Source organism: Fomitiporia mediterranea, assembly GCF_000271605.1.
Source record: "Fomitiporia mediterranea MF3/22 unplaced genomic scaffold FOMMEscaffold_3, whole genome shotgun sequence".
NCBI lineage: Eukaryota > Fungi > Basidiomycota > Agaricomycetes > Hymenochaetales > Hymenochaetaceae > Fomitiporia > Fomitiporia mediterranea.
The window spans coordinates 2,447,518-2,474,123 of NW_006760388.1; the positions used below are offsets into that span (position 1 = coordinate 2,447,518).

General features: G+C 49.9%; 11 protein-coding genes across 11 annotated transcripts; 6 read left to right on the forward strand and 5 right to left on the reverse strand.

Moving 5' to 3' along the window:
* Positions 1–131: 131 nt before the first annotated feature.
* FOMMEDRAFT_145292 (uncharacterized protein) lies at positions 132–1,460 on the reverse strand (the record flags this gene model as incomplete). Its single annotated transcript, XM_007264030.1, has 3 exons — positions 132–980; positions 1,063–1,293; positions 1,362–1,460. 3 exons carry the CDS (start codon positions 1,458–1,460, stop codon positions 402–404), a joined length of 909 nt encoding a protein of 302 aa, XP_007264092.1. The 3' UTR covers positions 132–401.
* Positions 1,461–1,718: 258 nt separating this feature from the next.
* FOMMEDRAFT_104325 (trehalose phosphorylase) lies at positions 1,719–4,738 on the reverse strand. The gene is made up of 11 exons (XM_007264031.1): positions 4,590–4,738; positions 4,454–4,526; positions 4,223–4,395; positions 4,114–4,164; positions 3,755–4,057; positions 3,536–3,703; positions 3,426–3,478; positions 3,176–3,375; positions 2,869–3,121; positions 2,438–2,814; positions 1,719–2,384 (listed from the first exon to the last, which is right to left on the reverse strand). The coding sequence occupies exons 1-11, from the start codon at positions 4,701–4,703 to the stop codon at positions 1,933–1,935; spliced, it is 2,217 nt and encodes a 738-aa protein (XP_007264093.1). The 5' UTR covers positions 4,704–4,738; the 3' UTR covers positions 1,719–1,932.
* A 228-nt stretch (positions 4,739–4,966) lies between these two features.
* On the forward strand, positions 4,967–6,897 carry FOMMEDRAFT_153296 (uncharacterized protein; the record flags this gene model as incomplete). The annotated part of the gene is made up of 3 exons (XM_007264032.1): positions 4,967–5,224; positions 5,276–5,476; positions 5,533–6,897. 3 exons carry the CDS (start codon positions 4,967–4,969, stop codon positions 6,895–6,897), a joined length of 1,824 nt encoding a protein of 607 aa, XP_007264094.1.
* Positions 6,898–7,355: 458 nt separating this feature from the next.
* On the reverse strand, positions 7,356–8,662 carry FOMMEDRAFT_166253 (uncharacterized protein; the record flags this gene model as incomplete). The annotated part of the gene is made up of 3 exons (XM_007264033.1): positions 8,159–8,662; positions 7,651–7,742; positions 7,356–7,578 (listed from the first exon to the last, which is right to left on the reverse strand). The coding sequence occupies exons 1-3, from the start codon at positions 8,330–8,332 to the stop codon at positions 7,356–7,358; spliced, it is 489 nt and encodes a 162-aa protein (XP_007264095.1). The 5' UTR covers positions 8,333–8,662.
* A 1,112-nt stretch (positions 8,663–9,774) lies between these two features.
* On the forward strand, positions 9,775–10,239 carry FOMMEDRAFT_132373 (uncharacterized protein; the record flags this gene model as incomplete). Its single annotated transcript, XM_007264034.1, has 2 exons — positions 9,775–9,839; positions 9,906–10,239. 2 exons carry the CDS (start codon positions 9,775–9,777, stop codon positions 10,237–10,239), a joined length of 399 nt encoding a protein of 132 aa, XP_007264096.1.
* A 516-nt stretch (positions 10,240–10,755) lies between these two features.
* Positions 10,756–11,696, forward strand: FOMMEDRAFT_26741 (uncharacterized protein; the record flags this gene model as incomplete). Its single annotated transcript, XM_007264035.1, has 4 exons — positions 10,756–10,953; positions 11,026–11,300; positions 11,375–11,438; positions 11,493–11,696. 4 exons carry the CDS (start codon positions 10,756–10,758, stop codon positions 11,694–11,696), a joined length of 741 nt encoding a protein of 246 aa, XP_007264097.1.
* Positions 11,697–11,825: 129 nt separating this feature from the next.
* FOMMEDRAFT_104330 (uncharacterized protein) lies at positions 11,826–13,670 on the forward strand. Its single transcript, XM_007264036.1, has 8 exons — positions 11,826–12,234; positions 12,332–12,401; positions 12,462–12,482; positions 12,565–12,711; positions 12,769–12,781; positions 12,844–13,218; positions 13,284–13,331; positions 13,440–13,670. Exons 1-8 carry the CDS (start codon positions 11,966–11,968, stop codon positions 13,610–13,612), a joined length of 1,116 nt encoding a protein of 371 aa, XP_007264098.1. The 5' UTR covers positions 11,826–11,965; the 3' UTR covers positions 13,613–13,670.
* A 999-nt stretch (positions 13,671–14,669) lies between these two features.
* Positions 14,670–15,970, forward strand: FOMMEDRAFT_153301 (uncharacterized protein; the record flags this gene model as incomplete). The annotated part of the gene is made up of 7 exons (XM_007264037.1): positions 14,670–14,721; positions 14,780–14,967; positions 15,046–15,081; positions 15,138–15,242; positions 15,315–15,445; positions 15,526–15,598; positions 15,770–15,970. The coding sequence occupies 7 exons, from the start codon at positions 14,670–14,672 to the stop codon at positions 15,968–15,970; spliced, it is 786 nt and encodes a 261-aa protein (XP_007264099.1).
* An 842-nt stretch (positions 15,971–16,812) lies between these two features.
* FOMMEDRAFT_132375 (uncharacterized protein) lies at positions 16,813–22,480 on the reverse strand (the record flags this gene model as incomplete). Its single annotated transcript, XM_007264038.1, has 8 exons — positions 16,813–17,133; positions 17,293–17,509; positions 17,604–17,753; positions 17,843–19,749; positions 19,814–21,166; positions 21,233–22,127; positions 22,182–22,367; positions 22,467–22,480. The coding sequence occupies 8 exons, from the start codon at positions 22,478–22,480 to the stop codon at positions 16,813–16,815; spliced, it is 5,043 nt and encodes a 1,680-aa protein (XP_007264100.1).
* A 604-nt stretch (positions 22,481–23,084) lies between these two features.
* FOMMEDRAFT_26744 (UBC-like protein) lies at positions 23,085–23,925 on the reverse strand (the record flags this gene model as incomplete). The annotated part of the gene is made up of 8 exons (XM_007264039.1): positions 23,085–23,100; positions 23,165–23,220; positions 23,286–23,338; positions 23,425–23,452; positions 23,515–23,592; positions 23,644–23,721; positions 23,775–23,830; positions 23,895–23,925. The coding sequence occupies 8 exons, from the start codon at positions 23,923–23,925 to the stop codon at positions 23,085–23,087; spliced, it is 396 nt and encodes a 131-aa protein (XP_007264101.1).
* A 286-nt stretch (positions 23,926–24,211) lies between these two features.
* On the forward strand, positions 24,212–25,753 carry FOMMEDRAFT_79189 (uncharacterized protein; the record flags this gene model as incomplete). The annotated part of the gene is made up of 1 exon (XM_007264040.1): positions 24,212–25,753. A coding segment is annotated over one exon (1,542 nt), but the record flags the coding sequence as incomplete, so codon positions are not given.
* Positions 25,754–26,606: the final 853 nt, after the last annotated feature.

The window sequence follows — 26,606 nt, forward strand, 5'->3', positions numbered from 1 at the left end:
ATGGTTTGAATACTATTTGAATTGCAGATCTATCATCTACCTATATAGTACAGTACATGAACTAAATTACAGCGTGAAGTATTTGTAAGTATTGACATTAATGAGGCAATGAGGTACAAAGTGAGTATAATGGCGTGAAGTGAGATGGCGGGAATGCTTTCTTTGAGTAAATCTCTGTAAGTTGTGTGGTGAAATAGTTGACGAAGTGATGGAAGTAAAAAGTGCACAAGGAGGAAATGAATCGCAATAAGTGAGTGAAAAGAAAACAACAATACTGTAACCATGTATGCAGCAACAATTTGTGAAACGAAGACGAAAGAAAGGAAAGAAATGCAAGAAAATACCAAGCCAGAGCGCGGAAGAATTTGAGGTCTTCCTTATTTATGTCCAACGCAAGTTAGTCAAATATGCATATAGTGTCCAGGTTCCTTCATTCGACACTTTTCACAATCCGCGCGCGGGCCCATCGAAAGGACGGGATATTTCCTCTGAATATTGCTCTTCCATTGAGACGTCAAAGTCGACGACGATGACAACGAAAAGCTGTCCCCAGTAATCGACATGGGCGAAGACGGCGACTCGTCAAACGCGCTTGTAAGTGGAGGTGACGAAGACCGAGAAAACGTGAGCGAGTACGGATTCCTCGGACCATCGGTGGGCGTCGAGGGTGTTGCAGGATGTAAAGTGATGGTTGGCGGTGCACTATGTGGAGGTGGATTTTCTAACGCCGTACTATCGGAGAAAATAGCAATAGATCCATGTTCTCCGTCTTGACCGGGAAGACATAATAATGGGGAATGAGAAGGAGGAACCACAGCATCGAGAGACTGCGAAGCCATAGGAGATCGCATACTAAAATCCTCCGCATCTGTATTGGCTCCCAGCGGATGATCCGAGTCAGGTGTAGGTAGTTTTTGTTGTTGATAGGCCTCTTGTCGCCGAGTTTCAGTTTCCGTGCGGGAAGCATCGTCGGCACCACTCTACCAAGCGATAAAAGGAAGAATGGAAAAAACATTCATGAGAAACACAGAACTTTGTCCGAAGAAAATAAACATAACTCACCATCTGTACATCCGTTCTGGAGTTTTCCGTGAGCGCCTCATCAGCCGAGGAGGCAAGTGAGAGCACTCCTTCACCCAGAGAAGGACTATGTATCGTCATCCCTCGCGTCTGGTGTACCCATTCATCTTCATGCACTGAACGCGGTTTTCCCGCCACTGTAAGTTCCTGCTGCACTCCAACCCTGCACGAAGCCTGAGAAACACTCTCGCATTGAATTACCATCGCTCGTTTCTTCATGGAACATCGATCAAATGTTCCATCAGCGAAGAACGCCAGCGCATATATGATACAACACTCACCGACGCCCTCTCCACTAAACCCGGTGACCCAGGTGAGCGGGACCGTTTATTCGATATCGAGCGCATACGTAGTTGAGGTGAAAGAACATCGACTTCCATTTAGTGACCTGTGTTACTTTTATGTAGATGATGGATGTATAGGTCTAGGGAGACTCGGCTGAAGGGGCTGAGCAGACGCGTTCTGGGTGAATGTCATAATCCATGACCGTGACGCGTGGACACTGTGTGAGTGTCTCGCGAGTACCTTGATTATTATGTCATGTGAGGTGTGATGATCCTTATGCGGCAGTTAGGGGCTTACATTTAACTCTTATTTTTTCATTACTTTATACCCAAGCCAATCATAATTAACCGAAAGCGCGATAAAAATTCAATGGTCTACACGACAGGTACAGATTCTCACTATATCGTCTACAACAAGGGATGTATAGATTCTTCAGACTACGAGCAGGAGGGTGATAAGGGAGCTACGGGGATCAGCGTACAGGTATACAGACAAATTCAGGTCTTACAGAACAGAAAACAAAACTTGCGATTTAGTGTTATATTTCTCTTCGTCTATGGTTGACGTCTAGGCGTGAACGTCGAGGCCTTCACGCGGCAACTTCGGCTCTCCAGGCTGGTACGGTTCGCCTGCTTCAGCGCGCAACAAGTCGTTGATCCAAGCGCCGTTCGGCTTCAGCTTCGTTCCACGGGTCAGGACCGCGGCAAGGTACAACCAAGCGGCTGCATTGCCAACAGTACCAACCTCGTCAGATACGTGCGTCCGTGCGTACTCGCTCATCTCTTTGTAGAGCTTCTTATCGGTATACAGATCGAAAAGGTGCTTCGCGACGGCGTCGTTGTCACCAGGCTTGCAAAGGAAGCCAGACTTGCCGTGTTGGATCTGCAGAGGGATACCTCCTGTGCGGCATGCGACGACTGGTTTGCCTGTGTGCAATGCCTCGGATACCTTGACTTCGAAGCCCTCACGCGTTGAGAGTTGAAGAGCAATCTTCGAGTTCTGCATGAGAGCATTGAGGACTACAAAGGAACCATTAATCTCTGAGGACAATTACTCTTGATGTGACACTCACGTTGATCACTAGGAGGCAGTCTCATAGCGACAATGTCATTTGCGTATTGGACGTAAGGCTCGCTGTTAATCTGCTGGATCACCATGTCGTAGATGATGCTTGCATCGGGGTCATCAACAGCACCGTGTCCACAAATGAGCAATTGTGGCGCTTCGTCGTCGTCGTCGACTGTGCCCTTAAGCAACTGACGGAACTTGTAGTAGGAATCGATGACATTCGGGATACCCTTAGACGGGTCGAAGCGAGCAACTTGGACAACATAATCTCGTGCAGGCCACTTCAACTCATTCATCCTCTCCTTGGCACACAAGCTACGGAATTCACCCATGTAGAATTGTGAATCCCAAGGTGACAGTTCCTTGTTGAGACCATCAAGGCTTGAAAGAGGCGGTTGTCAAAACACGCATGAAATACAACGATCCCGTACTTACAAGTCAGTTGCAGCACCGAGAAGAGCAACTTTCTCCATTGGCACGTCTTTCGGTACGAACTTGCTAACCGGGTGAGAGATGAACAGATCGGCTAATTGGATGTTCTTCCATAGGTACTCCCAGACTTCCTCCTGGGGAGAGCCCTTGATGCTGGTCAAGTCACTACGAATTTCAATGTGCGAACGATAAACAATGGGTAATCCGGGCCTGCTCTTCTTGATCATTGGGATGAGACCTGGCATCTGAGGGTCGTCTGTACAAGTGATCAATCATTGGGCCAGGATGCATCCGAAGAAAAGGATTGCACCTATGAATGCGACATCAACTCCGCCCTCTGCAAGAGGGCCACCCTCAGTAGTCCATCTTAAACCATTCTTGTAAATCCATTGGTCGAAGTTATCTTTTGCTTCTTGAGTCAAACGCAAGTCGGGCGCTGCAACGCCTTGCAGGATATTGTGGTTGTTCTTCGTTGTCCGGAAGACGCTCGGCGACGGGTTTGGTACATACCTTCCGATTATTTAGAACAACTTGCATAATTACTGATAAGACAGACTCACCACGCTGCATCTACGTCAAGGAGGTTGAGGAAACGGATTAGCGCGTGCCTCATCTGTGAATTTAATCAGCTTCCATTAGCGCTCATCGCCGTGTGGTCTCTCCAACTTACAAGAGCAACTCCACCACCCTGTGGGGTAGAAGAAAAGAAGCCGATCTTGATCTTCTTTTCACGTAGTTCATCTGCAAATTTGTTTACGGCGTTCCAAGTTCCCCTGCCGACACTTTTTTCATACTCTTCGAGGTCATCTATGAGGTGAATTTTTCCACCAGCATCGACCTACGGATGTTTTAGGGAAGTTAATTCAACAAGAAAATGAAAATCTCGTACAGTAACTTGGTTCCTCGGCCCAATTGTCAATCGCGGATTGTTGTTCGGTCCGTAGTACATCAGGCATTTGCGTGCGGCTGAGTCTGCCTGCTCATCTAGCGTCCGCACAATTGGAAGCTTGCTCGTCACTCCGGCCTGCAGGCCTCCCGGAAATCCGGGTGCACCGGGTGGCGCGTAGAGCATAGTCGGCGTTTCGGCTCCCGATTGCAGCTGAGAGTTGATCATGCTATTTGTGGCGGAGATACGATGCTTGACGTGCGGCCTCGTAAGGCTCTCCGTATGGTAAGGCTTGATATTGAACACCTGCGGTCCGAGGAATTAACAAATCAGACTTTTCGCGTGAGATTCGGGCAACGTACAATTGGAACGATGTCCATCTCGAGCCAGAGACGCGTACATAAATTGGGTGCCTAGGTGATTAATTGATAAGGCTCTTTCTATGAAAGATATGCAAGCGCTACAGCTCACCTCCTTGAGAAGACTGAGGGTGACGCCAGCGCCTAGGAACTTGCACAAGTGCTCGGTAGAAAACTTACGCAGCGCATCGAGGACATGGCTTTCAATCTGCTCTGGGTCCACAATCTTCTTTCCGGCCGGTCCAGGGATCAGAGAATAGGCAAAGTCAGTATTGTACACGCTATCTGTGAAAATGAACGGTCAATAACCATGGAAATACTTTTCAAGAGGAAAGACGCAGACCGTGGATTGAAATTGAGATCTCAAATCCATTCTCGTTAGGAGAGGGACTACCAGCGATACCAGCCCACATTGGCTATACCGCATTAATCCTGCATTAGCAGCTAAAGTTTATTGCCTCACAGCTAGAAATGCTGACCGTCAAACTTGTGAAGCCAGTGACGACCGGGCGCGTCCCCAGCGACACGCTGGAGAGCCTGCGCCGCAGGGAGTCGGACGCAACGGACTCGAACTGGGCCTTTTGGTGAGGCATGATGGAGAGTTGGTGTATGTGAAGATGAGATACGCAGCGGGCAGAAGAGAGAAACGGGATGGGGCATATGCGTCCTATTTAGCTTTAAGCGTTTGAAGATGAATAAGAGCCATAATAGGAAGCTCATTCTCACACTGCAGGACGCAAGCCAGACCAGAAATGCAACACGCGTAGGCAACGGGGCAGCTCCTTTCTCCACGGCCGATATCTTCGAAATTTACAGGGTTTGATTCGGCTTTCGCTTGCCGTCTTCCTCGTCCTACATGCGGCCTGAGAGATGCGGCGAGTGCGGAGATGATTTCGTCTGGGACAGCGACGCAGGGTCAGCTGTCTGTCCCACCTGTGGGACTCTCCAGGATCCATCCCAGGTCGTCCTTGATGCTCACATAGAACAGGAGGACAATGCCAAGGAGCGTAACGCTTTCCCTTTCTATCAACGCGCGACTCTCAAGAATTTTCGAAATGCGCACGGTTGGGACTTAGCCGGCCAGGAGAAGCAGGCTGCTGCTGAGAGGAACAAGGTACGTGGAGGACGCGTGCCTTTGCAACCGATATTCTAATATACTTGACAGATTGCCATGCGTGGGTTCACTACAACCCTGGCGCAAAGGATTGGACACCCCTCCCTCGCTGCCCGTGCAGTATGCCTGTTCGAACTGGCTATGCAACGAGGTCACTTCCGTTATGGTACAAAAGCACGTCTTGTGGCTGGTGCTTCCCTTGCCATTGCTCTTCGCGAGAGCGAGAAGGGCGAAACCGTCAGAGACATCGCAGTAAGTGGACAAACTACGTTTCGGACTAATTAATAACTGATCATATTGTACGTCAGTACCTATTGAATGACAGCCATGTTGCTGTTGCTCGTGTCCTCACAGCGATAACCTCCCTTCTTGGTGTCAAATTAGTGTCCGTAGACCCTAGTTGGCATCTGCCTGGCTTGCAGCGACATCTCGTCAGTCTCCTTACCGAAGGGTCCCCGTATTTACCAAGGCCTCTCGTCAGGACATTGAAGAATATCCATTTCCCATATGCCTTTCGCCTTGCAACATCATTGTCTGAGCTAGTCTCAAGGGCAGGATTTCTGGCTACCCTTCCATCCCCTGCAACCGCATGTGCGATCTATATGCTTGCACTGGAAGGTGAAAATTTGGATTCGCTACCGCAATGCGGAGCTCTTGCGAGGATTCTAGGCAATAGGCTCGGCATTAACGCGGAAGCTGTCATGAGGCGTTACAGAAGCATTCATGAGAAAATTGAGGACTGGGCTACCGAGATCCCCTGGGTGGACTATGCAAAAGAGCCAACAAAGGGTAAAGCAAGAGCCAAGGTTGCAAAAAAGGTTGGTCTCGCAAGGTGCCTCAAGGATGTTGTGCAGTCCCAAGAGAGCAAATGGAAAACCAAGCTGGAAGCTACCGAGTCTTTAGGCTTTTCAAGTGACGTTAGAGAAACTGTGAGTTCATCCGAGATCAACTCAGTTAGCGAAGTTGACCTCCTGCAAAACGATGAAGCAATGCGGCCAGGGCCATCCCGTCCTCGAAAACGCAGGAAGATTACTCCCATCGATGACGTGTCTCACTTTCTTCTCTCACCATTGCGTGCACGCCCGACAGAGAAGCCTTATATCGATCACTTGCCTAGATTAGAGGCAGTTTTGCACATGCTTACCTCCGAATTGCCTTCATTCAACCGACCGCCGACGCGTCTACAGCTTCTCGCGGCCTCAAAACCTATCGATGACATCACAGATGAAGAGCTTTTTGAAGAGGGCGAACTGGAAAGCTTCCTACGCAGCACGGAAGAAAAGGAGGCTCTCATTCAAACTTGTGATTGGGCCCGAGCGAAGGACGATCGCGAGGCTGATATGGTAGAAGCATGCGCAAGTCGCGTGCAAAGGGACACACGTACACGCAATTATACCTCTCGGCTCAACATAGAGGCTTTAAGCAACGTATTAGATGAGAAGGACGCAGTCGATTGGATCGAGACCACCGACAAGGATGACGATGGTGACGACAACTGGGCCATGAGTCTTTTTTCGAGCCAGATTATGGGGGAACATGCCAGGGGTTCCGAGGATAATCCATCTGAAATGATCCCTATTGCTAAGGATGACTCACAGACATCCTTCTCAGCGACAGACGATAACGGCGAAATACTCGGTCCTTGGAGACCTCTGTCTCCTGACAGTAAATGACGAACTCGCTCAGAATGCTATGAAGCAAACTCTTTGTCCTGGTTCTTCCGCTTCTAGGGCATTCATGTACGAGGCATTATCCCATACGTTATTCTTGATGGGATCACACGAGCCTTCGAGCTGTACACGCCCACTCATCGTACGATTACTGTACCGTAGGTTCAAGATGAAGAACCCCAAAAGCCCTTTTACAACTAATAAGACCACTTCATGGGATGTCCGAGATTACATCTCGTCATGTGAGTGCCCACGATGTGCGGTTATCGCGCTGTACACTCTTTTTTTTTTACTCACGCAAGGATGCACATTGTGTCTTTTTTGGTTGGCTTTGTCAAATATAGTTTCGGCTTTTCAATTGTTTCATTGTGGGTTAGTGTTTTTGTGTGCCGTCCATGGTGATAGGACTGAAGAGTTCAGCGCCTATACCAGACTTCCCGCACAGACCGCTCCTGTGCAATTTACAGTGTACCCAAGAACCCCGAGATTACCTTTCTGCGTATGCACATGACTGGATAAGAAGGATGGATCATAGGTAGTTCGCCTTTTGACACAAGTTCTCCTGTGTCACTCTGCTGGGAATGACTCACTACCTTGATACGCCTCGCGTCGAGAAGATTAAATGTTGCTTGGCGGTAGATCACACGATGTGATAGCTTTCCCATTCTGATTTGTTTCCGTGCGCTGAGGTGGCCGCCACGTAATTATATCAGTCATAGAGGTAATGTGATGTACGTGGTTGACTGTTGGGCCTACCTAGAGCCGTCGATCATGGTGATTTTCTCAAGACCACGCACGTAAATCCGTGCAGGTGACCAACGCGTGGAAAACCTCGAGGCATTAATTGGCTAAAGAAATCCTGTCATCTGTCTAGAGCCATCCTCCGTCCTGGCTATGCTCGGTTCTCATTCATTGATATCTCTCATCTGCCTTTCGCTTGGAACTTTCTCTCGGATCTTGCGTGCGCTATCGAAGTTGTGAAGTCCTTACTTCTAAAGATTGTTACGGGGTCTATTCCGCTAAGTACGCGAGTATCAAGATCAGTTTTCGTGCTCTACGGCGGAAACTCGGGCTTGTCTTGGTGAATTGCCCTGTATATTACTGCAGTGAGTACATTGTTATCTCTGCTTTGGCTATGAGTAGTTGAGCGATTCTCATGCAAGAGTCCCGAAGCTAAGCAGGATTGATGAATTTGGACGCATCGAGGGGTGCGAAGCATGCAGAAGTGCAGAAGCTGAGAAAGTGTGCTATTTTTAGAACACACCGATTTTCCGACGGATTTGGCGGCCGCGATGTGCGCAGATGCGTCGTGTGGGGTAAAACGTCCGCTGAATAGCAATCCCAATCCCAATGGGCAGATGATAGGGCCGGCCGGAGATGACGGAGAAAACGAGGAAGGAGACGAGAGAGAATAGGACATGAGCCAACCCTCAAACATCTGTATCTTGCGAGATGCGAGATGCTATCGAGGATTAGACGACTTACGTCCATCTCGGTTGCGCGAGCTGATTAAATTCTGGATGGTGTCAGCTTGCTTGGAAGAGATGTACCATTCGCAGATTTGTTGGTTCCGATTACTGAACCTCAAGGGCTTGATGCGAGGAGCACGCGTAAATGAATCTTAATTGATTCCCGTATTGGCCAGCACGGTTGATTGCCTACTGAATAGGATTTGCCAAAGCCTTCAAAACAATCTTTTCAATGACCAGTTATACTCAGGACTTTTCATCCAGGTGTATGTGTGTCAGAGTGACAGGAGTATCGCTAGCTTCTTCGCCCCTTCTCGTGTCTGGGCTCGCGCAGAGTGAGTCACCGAGGTCCTCCTAGGATGTCGCATGACTTGAGGTTTCTCTTCCGTGGCCCTTGTCAAGCCACCATACAGTAGTATCCAACTGTCAAGTGACTCCGTCGCGGAAGCCTTTTTAAGGACTTTCTCATCGGGTATATCACATTAATTGAGCGACGGAGAAGTGGATACTTTTGATACTATTGGTGCGGGGCCATTTTTCTGGGCTAAGAAATGGGAGAAGAGGACTCCAAGAGAAACCAAACTTGTTTGAGAACGACGAACCGAGGACATGGTCGAGCTAGGGAATGCAATAAATTTAAAAGTGCAATTCAATGGGTGCGTTCAACAAGCTGCGTTGACCTATGTTAGTGGTATTTGTGCTCACAGGGTCAGGGCCTGAGGAGAGCATCTGACTGGCTTGTGTGTCCGTAGGGACGACCAAACGAACAAAAGGGTCAAAGCGAAAGGAACTGACCGGTGCGGAGGCGGCTGTGAAGGGGTAAAAGAGTTTGTGATTGAAGAATTGCTGAGTAGTAAAGTATAGTAGCAAGGCCCCAAGATCCGAGGCATTTTTGTTTTGTTTTTTTGTGCGCGTTTCTGGTTGCCACAATGCGGGAATTTATTTTTCTTCGGGGTTGCCATTTTGTGGGGTGACGATCAAATTGCGCATGAAGCGAGGGAGATGAAACATGCGCAGAGTCGTCTGTTTTGACGCAAATATGTACGTATGTGAGACAGCAAAAAATGAAAGGTGAGATGGAATGAGGGATGAGTCAGACAATGGGCTGCCTTTTGAGGTAATACGCGGGGTGAAATGGTGAAGTGAGTAATACGAAAGCGGAATGAGCGATGAGTATAACTTCCGTTCCGTGGCAAGAGGTCCGATCAATAATCACGAGCCGGTATTACTTCGCGAGAACTCAAATATCCGGCCCACACTTTCTGTTTGGATACAAAAGACACTCAATTTCGCTCTTCATCTGCTCACCAGCCCCTCCTCCTTCTCTCGAATCCAGTCCTGCACACACTACCCAGCCTTCCTACTCCACACACAAGCACCTAGAGCATAGCTCGACAGAGTGACCGCTACCATGTCGTCCCAGTACTCAGCCGGCCTCCCTTCCACCTTTGACCCATTCAAGACACATCCCTTCACGTATGTGTCTCACTCGACGAACATCGCTATGCACACGAGCTGATGCGCTAATTAATATTATTGTAGCAATATCAGTCGGGCTCCGCCACCAATGCCTGCACCAAACCCATATCCGCGTCCAGTCCGAACGTACCAGCCACCCGGTGCGCAGGCACGACCGCCTGCACCAACAGCACCGTCGTCGCTACCGACGTCCCAGACACCCGTGCACTCTCCCCAGCCACAACGGGCGTCGCCACAAACAGCCACCGCGACGCGGATGCACGTATTCGAGCCGTTCAAGTACGAGCGAGCATCGCCCGACCTTCAGGACGTGCTTGCGAAGAAGGGCGCCAACAGCCCAGGCAGACGGCCCTCGAACACTGCCCGGGATGACGCAAAGCAAAAGAAGACGAAATAACGAAATTGAATGCGAAAGAGCATTCGGGTTCTCGTTTCCCTGGCTCTCCTCATCATATTACCCGCCTCGTGTTACGACCTCTCACGGCTTGTTTATATACCTTTCGTGCGTCCTGTTCGCATATGATTTCGCGCACCGCGTGTCCCGTGTAGTGTGACTGATGGAATGCTCTATACAGAACCCCGAATTCATACCGACTCGCTTGGTCATCCATTAATCCCATTTATCCTCCACCACTTCCCTTTCTTGAATCTGTGAATCTCTTCACCCTTTCATTCATGCATGTCGCATCTTTCCTTGCTTTGTGCTTCCATTCATCCTGCCAAAAGCCCACGTAGCATCCTGTGTCTACTGTCCGTCAGGTCTTGTGCATCCGTTACGATTTGAACCGGCTGGACTCTTTCCGGGCAGTTGTCCATTATGTCGCTAGTATCGGAGCTTCAATGTATTATAGTAATCCTTGATTCAACCCTACACGCATATGCTTCTCCCCGTCCTCTCTATGTTTAAAACTCAATGACGTCCCGTGTATGTGAAACCTTTGATGAGAAGAAAACCTTGACGCCTCCTCCGCCGGTTCCCCTGGATCGGTTATACACGGCAAACTGGTGTGAGGAAAATATATACATGCTTGCAAAGCGGTTCCTTGAGGATGAATCTGTCCGCGCAGTATGGTCTATCTATGCCATCTTCATCTCGAACAGGACACGTAGTGTACGGCAAGTTCCTTTCCGTCTTACGCGAGGGGTCAAGTCATAAATTTGAGCATCTGAACCCAGTTGACAGGTAGCTCTTTGGAGTCAGAAATTGCGCGAAGATGTCGTTGTATGGGATTACCATGTTATCCTAGCACTCGAGTCTCACGACGACGAGCGAAGACGGCCTGAAGTTGCCTTTAGTGGCGAACCAGGGCCGCCACGGCCATCTTCGACCTGGATATATGACCTTGACAGTAGACTTGAAATGCCGTGCAAGTGGGAAGATTACATCGCCTCGACATTTCCGTACGCAAGTATTCAAGCTGCGGAGGCTGGATGGAGCATCCCAGAGACGTATCAGAGGTGATTTCCATTCAACTCCTTGGCTTGGAAGCGTGCATTTTGTGTCATTGACAGAGCGCTCGAACTTATTACAGTCTGTTCCGCATCGTCGCCGCAGAGGAGTTCCTCGAGAGTTTTGCTTCAGATAGATCACATATGGTGCGTTTCCTCCGTAGTTTACGGGTCGAAAGTCGTGTCTGAATACATTGCTAGCTGGGTCCCGAGTCCGAGTCTGATGATGGTCCACCACGATATCACTCACCCGAACCTTCCTATCCATGTATCGTAGGAACCAAGGCGGCCGCAAGGGGGATATCAAACAACCTAATGAGCAGTTTCGTATGTATGGACATGGAGAACACAGAGGTCGGTAGTGTGTACACCTTAGAGCAGGCAAAGGCTCTTTTCTCTCAATAACGGCATTAATGGCAATAAAAATATAAAATAGTTATATTATAAAATTAATTTTGGGGTATATTTGTACATGTTTGGTCGTCTTGAAATTATGTGGTGCGGTGGTCACTCACTCTCCGTTTCCTTCAACGCGTTACGCCTTCCCTTGTCCCATTTATTCCCATTATTACCTTTTCCTCCCTCCCGACTGGCCCGGCTCGGCCCTGTAGCCAGCCTCAAACTCGCCAGTCACCTTGACCTTTCTGTATATTTCACTTTAATTAAGGCGTGCAATGTCTGCGTCGTCGCCACCGCTTGTTGTCAATGTTATGAACGGACGCCCGCATTCTCAAAACTCTTCTTCTTCTTCGACGACGACGACATCGACGTATGCTGGTGGAGCGCGGACGCCGAGCTCGAATGATGGGGTGGGACAGGTTGAGCAAAATGGTACTGCTACGACTGCGACTTCTGCCTCTGTCCAACAAAACGCTCCGCCTGGGCAAGATGGGGGATACGCTGTTGCAGGTCCTTCGTCTGCGCCTGTAAATGGCTTTACAAGGTGCGTTGGGGCGTAGTTTCTCCTGAAGGAGCTCGTGTGGTCTCTCGGGCCTCTTTCCATCATTCCCTTGCAACCTCCGTACTGACGCTGCGTCTAGTAACGTATACGCACCTTCACACAACGAGCAGATTATCGACCACTTGTACAATGCTGGCTTTCAAATGGGAGTATGTGGCTTAATAGCTCTTATATCTATGTATTATACCTGCTCACGTGCGTATTTATAGGAATACGCTGATACTCTCCTGGTATGATGCTTCTATCCCCTTTGTTCGCAAACCCAATCTCATATACTATTTGCCGTTCCGTTTGCCTTCTTCTCTTCCCTAGCATGCACATGGCCATAGATACCAGCTGCATGCGATTATTCTCTCGCGGTCGCCGTACCTTGCCCACTTGATTTCGGCAAATCCCAAATCTGCGGGTATGCATAGCATTTACGTGCCGTTGGAAAGCTTTCCAGAGATTACCGACCAGGTGAGTTTCCAGTCAACATTTAAAGAGTACCACACCAATGACGTCTGCGCATGATAGGGCTTTGCAGTAGGTAAATACTGTAGCCTTCAAACTCTGTTTCGATACCCCTGACTTTGGTGTTCCGGCTGCTAGCCTTAGGCTATCTTTACTCGTCTGTATCGCTGAACAACTTAACGACGGCGAATGCACGAGCTGTCTTGTCGGCGGGATGCCTGCTCGGTGGGATGGATGAACTCTGCAATTACGCTTATCAGGCGTGCCGCAACTCTATTTCAGTTGAAAATATCAACGAATGGATTGAATTCGTGGACAACCTATCAACGAGTGACGGTACTGCTACCCCTTCGGAAGCGCAGCAGCAACGCCCATCCATTCTGGGCCCTTACGCACTTCAGTTGCGGTCCGATGTGTTCAACTTCTTGGTTGTCACGCTGACGAGCATCTTGGACGTCCATTCTCCGTCGGGAAGTGGGCGCAACACCTTACTGGGAATTTTTGCTCGTCTTGGTAAGGATACACAAGTGGCTGAGCTTAAAGTTGCGTGAAGAAGTGCTGATATGACGGTGTGCTAGGGTTTGATCTGTTCAAGAGTGCGATCGAGTCTCCGATGTTCCAAATAGGTGTGTTTCAGCGATTCAGTGGTGTTCCGCTTTCTGGCGGGCGGGCCGCGTGCCTTGTGTCATGCTAATGCTAACAGGCTGCTTCTGTGATTGTGCTGTGATTGCTAGGGACTGACCAGGAACGATTCCGATTCGCAAAGAATGCGATTGAGCTGAGAAAGCGGACACGCGGCGCGGGTGTGGACGAGGCGGTCGTGCTTGCGTTTGGGGGAGGGCATTCTGGGAGTGCGGTGCACGTGACGCGCAAGACGAAGAAGCGGGCTCTGTACAAAGTTGGCTGATGACTGGATGTACGTACTGCACATATGAATTTCTTCCGAATACATGAGTGGGAAACGCGAGTGCTAGTGTGCTGGGAAGTGTGTGCTTGTATGAACTGGTTCTTTTTTTCTATGCGATTGCGGAGCAGAGATGGAACTGCCATGTGCGGGCGCTCCAGCGCAGCGTGTGGACGCGTGGTGGCCCGAGCCCGGGAACGTCTGAGTGGGATGTTCGGTCAGGGGAGGAGCGTTTAGAGAGAGAGTTGAGTGAGCACGTGCAATCGCGGAGGAATATCTTGGACGCGTCGCGTCTAAGAATAAAAGACGAGCTACTTAGCTTGTGCTGGCTAAGTGCGTGCCTGAGCGGGAAAAAAGACGCGATTGAAGAGGAGCGTCCCATCCTGCCCCTCCAAATCGCCGCTGAGCTGAGCATAGAGTCTGAAGTGGCACGGGTTCTAGAGCTTGTCCTGGCTTCTCGGTGTCTTATTTCTTCTCCTCAGCCCTCGGCGCCTTGGCCCTCAGGGTGTCTTCTCTCCACATCCCAGGTTCATCAGAACCCGATAGTTTATCGCCTCTCCGTCCAGCGGCGCACGTACACATACACTTAGTCTATGTTGTGCCCTTCTCTCCTATGTAATCACAAACACCACATTCACATTATTGGTCCCTGGCCCCTCCGGCCCTCGGCACACGGCACTGTCCGCCGGCCAGCCACACGGAGGCAGAACAGCGAAACTAGGGCCACAGCCTGTTCGTAGACAGATAGTCATACATATTCGTCCATGCGCCATATGCGCAGCTGCGCGTCCATTTAATATTCCGTGTAGCCTTTCTCTGCCCTTTCGAGATTTGCCGCCGCGGGCCCGTCCCGCATCCCCCGTTCGTCAAAGCTTAAGAGCAAGGGGCACGTCTGAGGGGGAGAAAATGGACCTCGAGGGTGTGTGTCCTGGCAACTAAACCCTGTGCCTAAAAAGCGTGTGCCGTTCAGGTTATTGGCTCCCCCCTCGCCAGTATATCGTGTACGTATATCATATCAATCACTACTGCAAGCGTAGCATAGCTCGAGGCTGCTTGCTGGATGGCCCCGCCCGCGCCTGCTGCGTACGACCTGTATTTCACCGGGTCGCGAGGTAACCCGCGTCAGGTAAGCTCGCCCCGTATAGAATTGTTTGCAAATAGACTAAGCAGCCCCCATCTGGGACGGCATGTATGTGTGTGTGCCTCGCCCCCCAACCTTCCACGATCGCTTGCTCGCGTCCCACCACGTCTTCGCCTTCGTTCCCTCCTCCTCCTCCCCACAATGGCTTAATGAAATCTCGAACGAGCAGTGCATCATCCTCGGCGACGATGTCGAGCCTATTTTCTACCGCTTCGAGGTGCGTCTTCGCTGCTTCCAGCTGTGCTGTCAATACATCGTCTCTCAATGGGGCTGCTGTTGCCGCTGTTTCTGACAGACGCCGGATGTGTTCATGACGAACAAGAGAACAACGGTACGTCTGTTTCTCCCGTCGCCAGTAGATAAAAAAACATCGATCCCTGCACCGAGGCCGGGGATCGACGGTGTGGCCCTCCGAGGCGTCCGTCGCCGCCCAGCCCAGCCCTTCGCGAGTGCAATTTATCTGGGGCCGATCATCATATATCACCTTTTGACGTCTAATTGCCTATAAGTATACTAATTGCTTGTTTACGCTGCGCTTTGCGTGTCCCTACGATGTCAATGCAGATCTATCGGAACCAAGACGAGATGGTCGCCATCTTCGACTGGAGCGCCGATTCCTACCTCGGGTTGTGCACCGTCAAGAACAGACAGCCCTTCCCGATGGCTATGCTCGTCCTCCCCGGCTCGACGGCAAGGTAGGTCGCTTGATCCACAAGCGAAATATGCGAGCCTGTGTTTATTTATTTTTGTATTTTTTTCCCCTTTACTACGACAGTGCACGAGCATTCTTCCTTAACGGAAGTAAATTTGAATGGCGCAGAACGCGCGACGACCAGCTTGGGTACGACGTAAGTACCATTACAACTTTTCCACTTGCACGTCCCTTTTCACCCGATGACAACGGATCCTCCCCTCTCCCCCTCTTTTCGCTTAATCTGATTCTGATTCTAATTCTTCCCTCTCGGCGTCTCTCGACATAACTCCTCCTAACCACCCTAACTCCTCTCCCTCATCCGCAGTTATACCACGTCCCGCAAAACGCACACGGCCAACCACCCGTACGCATAGCCTTCTTTCGCACAGTCGACCAGCCAACTCCGCTAGGACCCGCACATGGTTTCCTACAATACACCTTTGTCCAGCCGCCTCTCCTTCTCGAGGCTCTTCTCGCACTTAGTATTAATCGATGGATGGACATGAATGCTGTGCCTGCTATGTAGGGACTATCGAGGCAGTATCGTCTAATGCTAACGCCTAACTGCGCGCTGCCGTTTTGAAGGACTTGAACACTTACGTGGATATGTATACATAACCCTTCCTACCACGCTGTGGATGAAACCCATCTAACTACCCCATTCCTCTTACCGGATCTTAAAGAATAAGAGGACTTATAAATGTTGTATAGCTGTTTGTATGCATATATTCAGTACAGGGTACTTCACGCTTTTATCATGCTCTCTCATGTATTTCCTACTTCTCTCCGTGCTTTCTTTCCCTTCTGTTTCTGTTCTATTGGCTTTTCTTCTGTTGTCATTGTATCTCTGCCACACCACTTTCGGAGGAGGAAAGCACCAAAGCGAATATTTATATTACTAGAACAAGCGAATATCGGAGTAACGGAAAAAGAAAAACGAGTGTGTGTGTAGAGGTAGTAGTGTAGTGTATCGATCGGGAGTTGGATATGTCGCATATGCATAAGTAGAAGACGGAAGAGGATAGGAGAGAGGAAGGGAGAGCAGAGGTATACAAATTCGTCGCAGTTACCATAACCAGTCCATGTGTTAGGCAGTACAAGAAGATATGAAAAGCGAGAAGAATGAGGGTTGAAGATTCGGAAGAAGAATGGAAGAAAGATAAAAAAAGTAGAAAGCGCCATAGCATAACGAGAAAACGCGAGTTATCAGCAAGCGACGGAGGTTTTTTTAAATTCAAACTCGTAAAAATGAAAGAAAGAGATATCAGAAACAAGCAAAAGGAACAAGAAGAGAAGTCAAAGCTGAAGACAATATAAAGCAAAACAAACAAACAAATCATTTAATTAAGGTTCGTCCATTGGGCCCATCTAGCTCGAAGGGTTCACAGAGTCAAGCATGCGCTCTAATCGCTCTTCGACCGTCCAGTTGGTATCAGAGTCCGACGTCGTCCCCGTCGTCATCATTGTTTGTAAAGAACCGGAATGTGAATGCCCACCGCCCCCAGCGATGTGGGAATGGGAAAACGGCTGCGAATGTGATTGTAGAGTCGAAGTATTACCGACGCTGCCGACGCTACCCTGTTTGTTGTGAGTGTGAGGGTTGGGCTTGATGTTGAAAGTTGCCGCTTCGGTATTACGTGCGAGTTGTTCGATTAGACGCCCGATGTGTGTCGACGAACTGTGGAAGACCTATATTCGTTTTTGTTTGTGGGTTTGCCGAATTGGAAATGGGGATAAGTGATATGGTGTTAGTATTAATGAATACACGTGAAGTTAATTTTGAGAAATGGAGAACGGAATAGTGTAATGTGTGGTAATGTGTGTGTGAGTATGAAATGAGGAACGAACCTTTGTTTCTGGACGGGCCGCTTGCTGACTCTTCCGTCGAGCAAAGTTAGATATGGAGATGTTGCTCCCCTTCGAACCTGTCCGTGCGTGTTCCTTAAAGAACAGCTGCTCGCTTTCGCTATCTTGCAATGGCATACTCGAATAGTCCGAATCCACGCTGCCGCGCCGCTGGTAAATAGATTCGACGTCGTCCGCTCTCAACCCATTTACGATAGACCTATACGCAAAGTTTACGAAACAGAAAACATCATGAACTCAATATTCCCATAACGCTATCACGAGAAGTAGGGTAGTGGAAACGGGGATCTTACCAGATTGTCTCCCCATTAGCCAACTCGATCACTTCAAGCGCCTGTCCCTCTTCCACTTCCGGAAGACTTTCGTCAAGTGGGGACTTGGGCGGCTCGGAAAGTTCAGGACTCTGCACGCTTCCCGTTCTATCGCCAATGTACATGTCGTAGCTGTGTGAGAACAAACAATACGCGTACGGGTCAGTTCATGTAAGTTTTCGGATCGTCTATGAGCGCAAAGCGGCAAATGGAATACGCACAACGAATCATAGGGAGACTTCTCTATTGGTATTTCTGGTGTAAGTCGCGATGACGAAAGTCGTCCAGAGTTGGATAAGGAAAGGGGTGATGGAAGACTTGGAACAGGCGGAGATGGATCGATGGATTGTCTCTTTGCCTTTGGCGGCGGAGGTGTAGGGATTCGCTCATGAATAGATCGATTGGATTGGACCGAGAGATTGCTCGCCCGTTTGTAGCTCTTCGTGGTAGCCTTCCTGGATAAAGAAGCAAGATCCGTTGTTGAACTATTGGTAGATGGGAAGATGAGCGTCCGTCGGACGACTGTGTTTCGTACATTCCCATGAGAATCGGCGATCTCGCGCACGCGTCGTGGGGTAGGAGCAGGTACGGGTGAACTTGCACGCTCACGCAACGTGGTATTATTCCCAGAATGATCCGCACCAGGCCGTTGAATGAAGAGTTCAGGAATAACAGGGCTAGACGCGCGAATAGGCTCCAACGAAGGCTTTTCGGGAGACTCATCATGATACCTAGTAGGCGCGGATGTAGACGGATACGGATGTTTTCCAGCGGATGAGTTTGAACGGGCCAAGAAATCATTCAGCGCAGATTGGTCCAAGCCGAGACTTTGAGCCGCTTCGTAGAATTGCCTCAGCGCCGTTGGTTCAGATGGAGCAGATGCAGGTGGAGAAGAAGGGGAGTTAACAACTGTCCTTTCTGTTGGCTGACGAGACAAAGACGGCGCTGTCGGAATAATTCGGGCAACAGCTTGTGAAATGCTACCGCTTCGTGATAGTAAAGGTGCAGAAGACGGTGGCAATTGGAAGCTATGCCTTCCGTTCGCGGGCGCAGATTGAGAAGGTGCATTGGAAGGCATAGTTGATGTTAAGCCATGCTTCTGTTCATGTTCCATGGGACCATTCTGTTGACCCTTCTTCCGGAAACGCGACATGAACGTCTTCAGATTGGGCCCAGCAGATGCAGGCGGAGATACGTTCGTCAGCTTCGGCTGCACATACAAGTCTGTCACGCTGCCTTTCGATGGCGTCAAACTCCTGTTTCCAACTTGAGGGGAATTAGTGAACGAAGATGAAGTATTATCAAGCGTCCAGGGTGTCACTTCGTCGCCATTAGGCCCAGCGTTCTTACTCCTGAGAGTATTCCGAAGTCTCCTAGAAAGTGACATCTTGACAGTACGTTGTCCATCGTTAGGGTGGGTCGGCTTCAGCGGAGATGTGGAAACAGTCGGTATCTTGTCTATGCTGGTAGAAGATTGGACCAACAGCGGCGCAGATATATCCTGCAAGTTGATCTTTTTCTTCGTGATCTGCGAGCCCGCTATGGGGAAACGTCCTTGTTGTGGTGATCGACGCAACTGGGCCATTGCAGCTTCTGTCCGTTCCTGCACTTGACGAATCAAGTCCGACGAGTCCGCTGTATGACCACTATCCGACGTCAATTCGAGACCATGATTCGGTGCAAGCTGTGTCAGACCGATATCTTCTACCTTTGGAGGAACCGCGGATCGTTGAGGGAACTCGAATCTTGGTCGATCTTCTTCAGTATTGCGGCCCTGATCGTCTAAGGGTGCTGGCTCGTGTTTTGGTGCTGGCTCTTGCACGGGTGCATGCTCTGGTTCTGGCTCCACCTCAGGCAGAGAAGGTACCGGCTCGGATTCACTCACTCCGAATAATATCTCGGCTAAGTCCTTGTTGCGGCGTCCCGGGCTCGACGTCGGTATGGGTGCAAGAACAGGCGGTGAAGGAAGGATATGCAAGTCGTTATCCTCACTTTCATCACGCACTGGCTCTGTCGGCTCAGATGGCTGTATGCTGTTGACGACGGAGGTCAAAAGTGCATTAGCCTTGACAGTACTTTCTACACTCGGCGCCCATGGTAAACCATGTACAGGAGCCGGGCTCGTAGTCTAAAGTTAGATACAACGTTATTAGTCCGCGTAAACAGGAAAATCCAACCTAAATATAACATACCCTACTCGGCTGCCCTCCGGTTGAGTGAATGGATTGAGCAGTAGACGGTCGCCGACGGCGTAGAGTCGACGAGGCCCGTACCTCCGAGCTCTTCGCCCGAGCTTGAGATGCTTCAAGCAATTTGTTCTGAATAGAGAGCAAGTCGAGTTTGGTGAGACCCGTATACTGGCGAAGCAAGTGCTCTGGGTCATCCGCGGGTGGATTGCCGCGAGTTCCTGTTCGCCCTTGGTTCATGACGTTCACTGAGATTGGAACATCATGCCATGCAGGCTCCATCCTGTCTGGGGCAAGTAAGAATTTGGCTCCATCGTCCTCAGTCGAGTGATAACTAGACCCAACGGAAACAAGCGATGATCGAGAAGAATTATTCGACGTTCGTGAGATAACCAGGGGATTCTGGTCGAAATTTCGCGCGAATGGTGACGTTGGAGGTGTCAGAAGAGGCGATAGGATCCGCTGTTTTGCGCGAGTTCCCTCGTCCAGCGTCGAAGTAACAGACGTCGAGCGCGTGAGATCACGACTAGGAGAAGATGACATGCCGAAAGAGTTGGACAGCTCCGAAGTTGGGTCATAGTCCACAAAGGCAAGTGCTGAGGCTGACAAAACAGACCCATTCGAAAGGAATTTGTTCCGAACTTCCGAATCTCTACCATCGTCCGAAGTGCCCGGGGAATAGATAGGGCGAGGAATTCGCAAAACCGTCTTTGGCGCATCATCAATAGGGCTTTCAATCCAGCTCTGGCTGTCGCCAACGCTTGAGTTGCTCGCAGTTCTGTTGTGCCCCAACAGAGTTCCGTTCCTACCAAGTGGCTTCGAGCTCTGGCCAGATTCACGAGCGGAAACATTCCACGTCACGTTTGAAGGCGTACTTGGTCTCGAGCCACCATTCAGCGATTGGAAGGCATTGCTGTTACTCGACAGAGGTGACGATGGCCTGCGCCAATGCGAGCTTAACGACGTATGTTCTGAACCGTACGGATTTCCATAACGGTCTCGAACTGATGAGTGCGGAGACTTTGGCCGAGCACCATAAGGAGTCGGCGAGTTATTCACAGCTTGTCGAAGGAGCGTCGATCCGGCAGAAAGTGGCGGAGAGGACGCAGCAGCACGAGGCGTTATTGAGAGAGAACGAACATCCTCCAGGTCATTGTCACGAGCAGGCGTCACTGGACGGGGCATCCCGGGTATATACCCTGGAACGCGAGGCACAGGCGACGTTGAACGCCCTGTACGATATGGAGATGGCGAGCGGTAAGCACCTGCAGGACCAGAGGTGTCCACGTCAGCAAGCCAGGACATGGTGGAAGACTCGTTGCTTGCTTCGGTGATAGCCTTAGCCGAGTTGGAGTTTGTCTGCATTGTCATGTGTAGAGATGGTCAACATCATTAGGACATCACACGAGATAGTTGAGTACATACGTCATCAGTTGTCAGTGCCAACGCTCTACCGGGTTCTGCATTTCCATTTTGCTGAGCAGATGTAGTTGATCGGGGAACGAGGACCTGGTCATCTGCCTCTTCTTCGATCTTTCTAATCGCCTCCTCTAAGGACATTGACATACGCTTCACCTGCCCAGTCGTGAGTTGCCGACTAAGACGAAGCGCTGACGAGCCAGCAAGAGGAGCGACGCCCTCCTCAATTGACGATGACATAGACAGGTTCATCGACCGATCAGAAGATGCTGCGGAGATCGGACTTGACGGTGCATTGATAGTCGAAGTCGAGTTTTCCGGCGTTATTGGGCGAGCATGTCCATCGGAATACGAATCAATCAGGGCATTTGCTATATTCTCTGTTGTTGATTCGCTCTGGGTAGACGAGAGTGCACTGCGACTGCTGCTGATCGTCCGATTCGAAGACTTCCGCATGTACCGTATGTCCCTCAGCTGACCACCTCCAAAAAGGTTGTTGCTGTGTCGTTTGGCTGATCGGGATGACGGAGACACAGGCGAATGGGAGAGTTCGGAGCTGCCGGGAGCAGAGGACATAGTAGTCGTTGACTGTGTCGACTGCCGCACCGTTGACGACGCCGAAGAAGCGGCGTCATTTGACGAAACACTCGTAGACGATGGGTCCGATCTCACGCTTGAGTTATTGGACTCGGTAGTTACGGACGTTTTTGACGCTGGCCCTCCGTGACCCGTCCCGTGCGCGCGAATTCGACTTAACATATCTAGCAGCATGTCTTCCTCTTCCTCTGAGATTTGATTTTCTGCACCTTTCGCTCTCTGTTCGGCAAAACGATTTCTTAGATCTTCCAAGCTGTACGGAGCACCGCTGGATGAGCGCAGAAGGGTGAACCTTCTAGTTAATCTAAATGGAATAACTATCAGCGGCAGTGAGAAGCAGGAGCGGACAGCCACATACTCGGGTAAGATCAAGCTTGTCCGAAAATCGCTGACAGGGGGCAACGACGGCGGCTCGGGAGGAGGATGAACTTGTACGTGTTGGGTAACAATAGGGAAGGGAGGATGGGGACGCGAGCTGGAGGCAACGGAAAAGCTTGGTGAAGACGGAGGAGGTAACTCGCTACGCCTCGCGTCTGATTTTCTCCTGTATGGTACGATGTGACAAGGCGGCAGACACGCGAAAATCGAAGGACAAATATTTGTTAACGTGAGGAGCACGCATTGAACAGAAGGTAAGGCTCACCGAAAACGGTGCATGGTGACTGCAGCAACCTCGCCGAAAACACGTTGTTCGTGCCAAATTAGTAGGCGACCGCGGATAGGAAGGATTCAAGTGCTGGAGGGTAGTAGATGACACGCGTGTGTGGTGAAGGGTGCGTCGGGAAGGCGGACAATAGGGTATCAAGTAACGGGTGCTTGAAACGAGGCAGACGCGGATACTAATGCAAGGTTTGACGGGTTTAAAGAAAGCCCATGGGATTTTTCACTGCGAAGGAACGGATGACTTGCAGACTTTGTACAGGCGGTGTAGACAGCGACCACGACGAGAAGAACAAAAGAGGTGGCGACGGCGGGAGAAAGGGAAGACGAGGGATTGAGGTGGGTGTCTGTCCTGCAATCAGCGTGTCACCGCTGGGCCCGCACAGGCTTGCTCAACCGAAAAACGTGCCAGCCCTAGTTGTCATCTGTTTGGCGCTGCTCTGATCGTCCCTTTATTCTTTATTTTTGTATTTATTCATTCCTTTCCCACAAGATTTCTGTCTGGAATTCGGATAATGCGGTAACAAATACAAAGCATGGTACAATGACGCAAGAAAACAGAAAAAGGGCGAGAGTGTATGTCGCTCAACACAATTAGCAGCTAATTCTTCGCGTGCCTACAGGGACATTTTAGCATCGTCGATCATATCATAATCGCACCCTTGCTGAAGGTACACTCACTTCTTCGTCCAATCTGTAGCGGTCAAAATGAATTGTGTGGGGTTCTCTTTCAGGAGCTGTACGGAGATTTGTAGAATTAGATAAAAATAGAGACAACATCTGGAGAACGGGAACAAAGTACCAGGGCAATGTCTGGTTCAAACGGATCATCCGGCTTCGGATTGTTCAGTTTATCTTGAATGGATATGAGCACTTTGAAATGAAGAAATAGATGTTTCAGATAAGCCGAGGGCGTACAAAGCAGCGAATCATTCACTCACTCGACCTAACCGTCATCGCTGGCTTCCACTATTTTGAGGCCATCAATATGAAATTGCGAACCTTTGATACTAATGGAAGATGAAACGTACGGCATCCCGAAGAACGTCCAAGCAGACCTGTCCTTCTTCGTTGATTCCAGGGTGATATATGCGTGTAGTGAATTTGAACTAAAGCCTATTAGTATCAACAATTCATCAAGTAACAGGTTGCGTGCTCACTTTAGGAGGCTTGAAAGGGAAATCATCAGGGAATTCCATCTCAAAGTTGAATTTTCCACCCTTGTATGGTGTTCCGTCCTGCGCAGACGCATTGAGTTGGATAAGATGAATGATATCAAGAAGCGACGTACTTCTCCCTCAATGAATCCGGACCAGAACCTAATGTCATCGTCGTCTCTCGGAGCAGCTTGCACGCCCTATAATTATATACCCAGTCAACATTTTAGGTCTGTACGACGAATAGAACATACGGTAAGCGGGTCTGTATCTAGGTCCCGCCATTCCTGAATAAATGCATCATAAAGGCTGAGTTCAAGCTCAAAGAAACCTATATGAATATGTACCTTCCCGATTCGCCTACAGATACTGGTTAGACCAAGTTTCTCTCATTAATAAGAAGACTCACTTGATCGATTTGGCTGACATGATTGTTGAGTGGAGGGTACGGGGTAAGCGGTCAAAGGCGTCATTCGAGGGAGGAAATAGACCGCACGTGACCCAATAATTGCTTCTGAACGCAGTGTAGCAAACGCCGTCATGGTCGCGCGACGTTCCTTGTGCCTAAACCATGATTGCACGAGAGGAATCGTATCCCCCAGAGACTTCAGCGCCATCGACTCCACTACCTTTACCTTATAGCAACACTCCGCCACCGTCGAACAAAAAGCGAAAACATGCCACGCTTAGTGGTGCAACACCGACGAGCGCTGCGTCTCCTGCGCCCTCTGACTCTGGAGTACCACCGACACAAGCTGCTGATGGGAGTTTACTTCCTACGACAGACTCAAACTTGGTAGATTATTGGTCACGTTTGACAGTTTCTCGTCCTCCACTTTTCGTACCAATCAGCGAAGGATCAATATACAATACCACAGAACAAATCCCCCACCGTCTCAACTTCCGCTACATTCCCATCGGTCTCTCCGAGCCTGGATCAAAATCTCAGTTCCGAGTCATTGAGAGTAATCCGCCAGGATACGTACGCGTAAGCTGGGAAGATCGTAGCGCGTTCATGAAAGTCACAACGGATGGTCTAGGCCTCTGCGGTGAGAAAGGCTATCGATCTGCACGCCTCAACGTACCCATCCGCGAAGGCAAGTGGTACTTTGAGATAAAAATTGAGCATGGAGGCGGTGCAAAGCTTCCAGATAGTGGAGCGAAGGAAGGCGCACATGTTCGATTAGGCTGGGGAAGGCGAGAAGCAGGGCTTAATTGTCCTATCGGTGCGGATGGTTATAGCTATGGGTATATTGACAAGGACGGACGAAAGGTGACGCTTTCGCGCCCTCGTCCTTATGGGCAGAGCTACGGTACTGGGGACGTTATCGGCATGTACATCTCACTTCCACCAAAACGCAAGCCGAAGGCGAACGATCCTTATGACCCAGCGCAATTAAACCGTGTAGGCATTCCCATTCCTTTCAAAGGTCGGGCGTACTATGAAATCCCTGAGTATCCTCAGTCGAAGGAGATGATTTCTCTGATGGACTCATCGGCTAGCAAAGCTAAGGATACTGCATCCGTACCTTCGTCTACCAAAAAATCTGCAACGGTGAAGAACTTACCCGAACGTGGACGAGGGAACAAGCCACCTCCCGAACCAAGTCCATTACAACATTTACCCGTCTTACACGGTTCACACATTGCTTACTTCGTCAACGGGAAAAGCCAAGGTGTCGCATTTCAAGAACTATTCGATTATCTACAATTACGCACGGTTCCTTCTGCTCGGAATAACCGTTCTCGGCGGAGACTACGAGAAGGTTACGCAGAGCACAAGGACAACCCATTCGATGATGGTTGGCTCGGATACTACCCCTTTGTATCTTTGTTCAACGGTGCTCGCGTTAGCATCAACGCAGGACCCGACTTCGAATACCCGCCTCCACCAGATATCGAAGGTGTACTCGCCAACGACCCAGATTCAGCCGATACGAAATTACGAACATGGCGACCCTTGTGCGAGCGCTATGCAGAATTCGTTACAGAGCAACGTGAGATCGACGATATGGCAGAGGCAGAGGCGCAAAAGAAGGCGCAAAAACAACAGCAGCAGCAGGAAGCTTCACAACAGCGTGCTACTGCTAAACCACCGAAGAAGGAGCGTGCAGTGTCTGATCATCCCAAGTCGAGTCGTCCTCCGACGCAAAAACCGCCAAGAGCTCAGACACAGCCGAAGGTACCTCCTGTGGTAAAGGAACCTACGCCTTCGCCAGCACTTGTTGCTGCACCTGCTACACCGCCTGTTCTACCGTCGACTTCACTGGAGGCTATGGACGTTGTTCCGCCTGAAACAAAGGTGGAGGCACAGTCACATTTACCACAGCAACAGCCAGAAGCATCCACATCGACAGCATCACAAACACAAACACCAGGTCCAATACCTACCGCAGGAACAGACCCCACCCAACCCCCAGCCCCTGAACCCGAACCCGAGCTGACCGAACAAGAACGCAAAGAAAAAGAAAAACTCGAAGCTCGTCGTCAACGCAAACGCGAGCTCGAACGCGCCCGTCGCGCCAAAAAGCGAGAAGAGAAACTCCAAGCGAAGAAACTCGAAGAGGAAGCGAGACAGCGGGCTGCGATTATCGCTGCTGCTGAGGCTATTGTTGCGGCTGGTGGGCTTAACGTTAACGCTTTGAATACGGGTGGAATTGCGAATGCGAGTGGGAATGTGAATGTGAATGTTGGTGTGGATGCTGAGGTTGAGGCTGCTGCTTCATCTGTTCCTGTTCCGATGCCGATGGAGAGTGATACCCCAATTATGGACCAACCCAAGTTCACCTCTGAGTATCCTGCGACAGAGTATAACATGGATCAGGACCCGCAGTAGTATTAATATTTACTTTATTTTGGCGTGTACTTTTAGATCTTCTTCCATTGGCATTGACATTATCATTTGGTATTGAGGGAAAAGGAGTATCATTTCAATATCTTGCTATCCTATTCCACCAATGTGTACA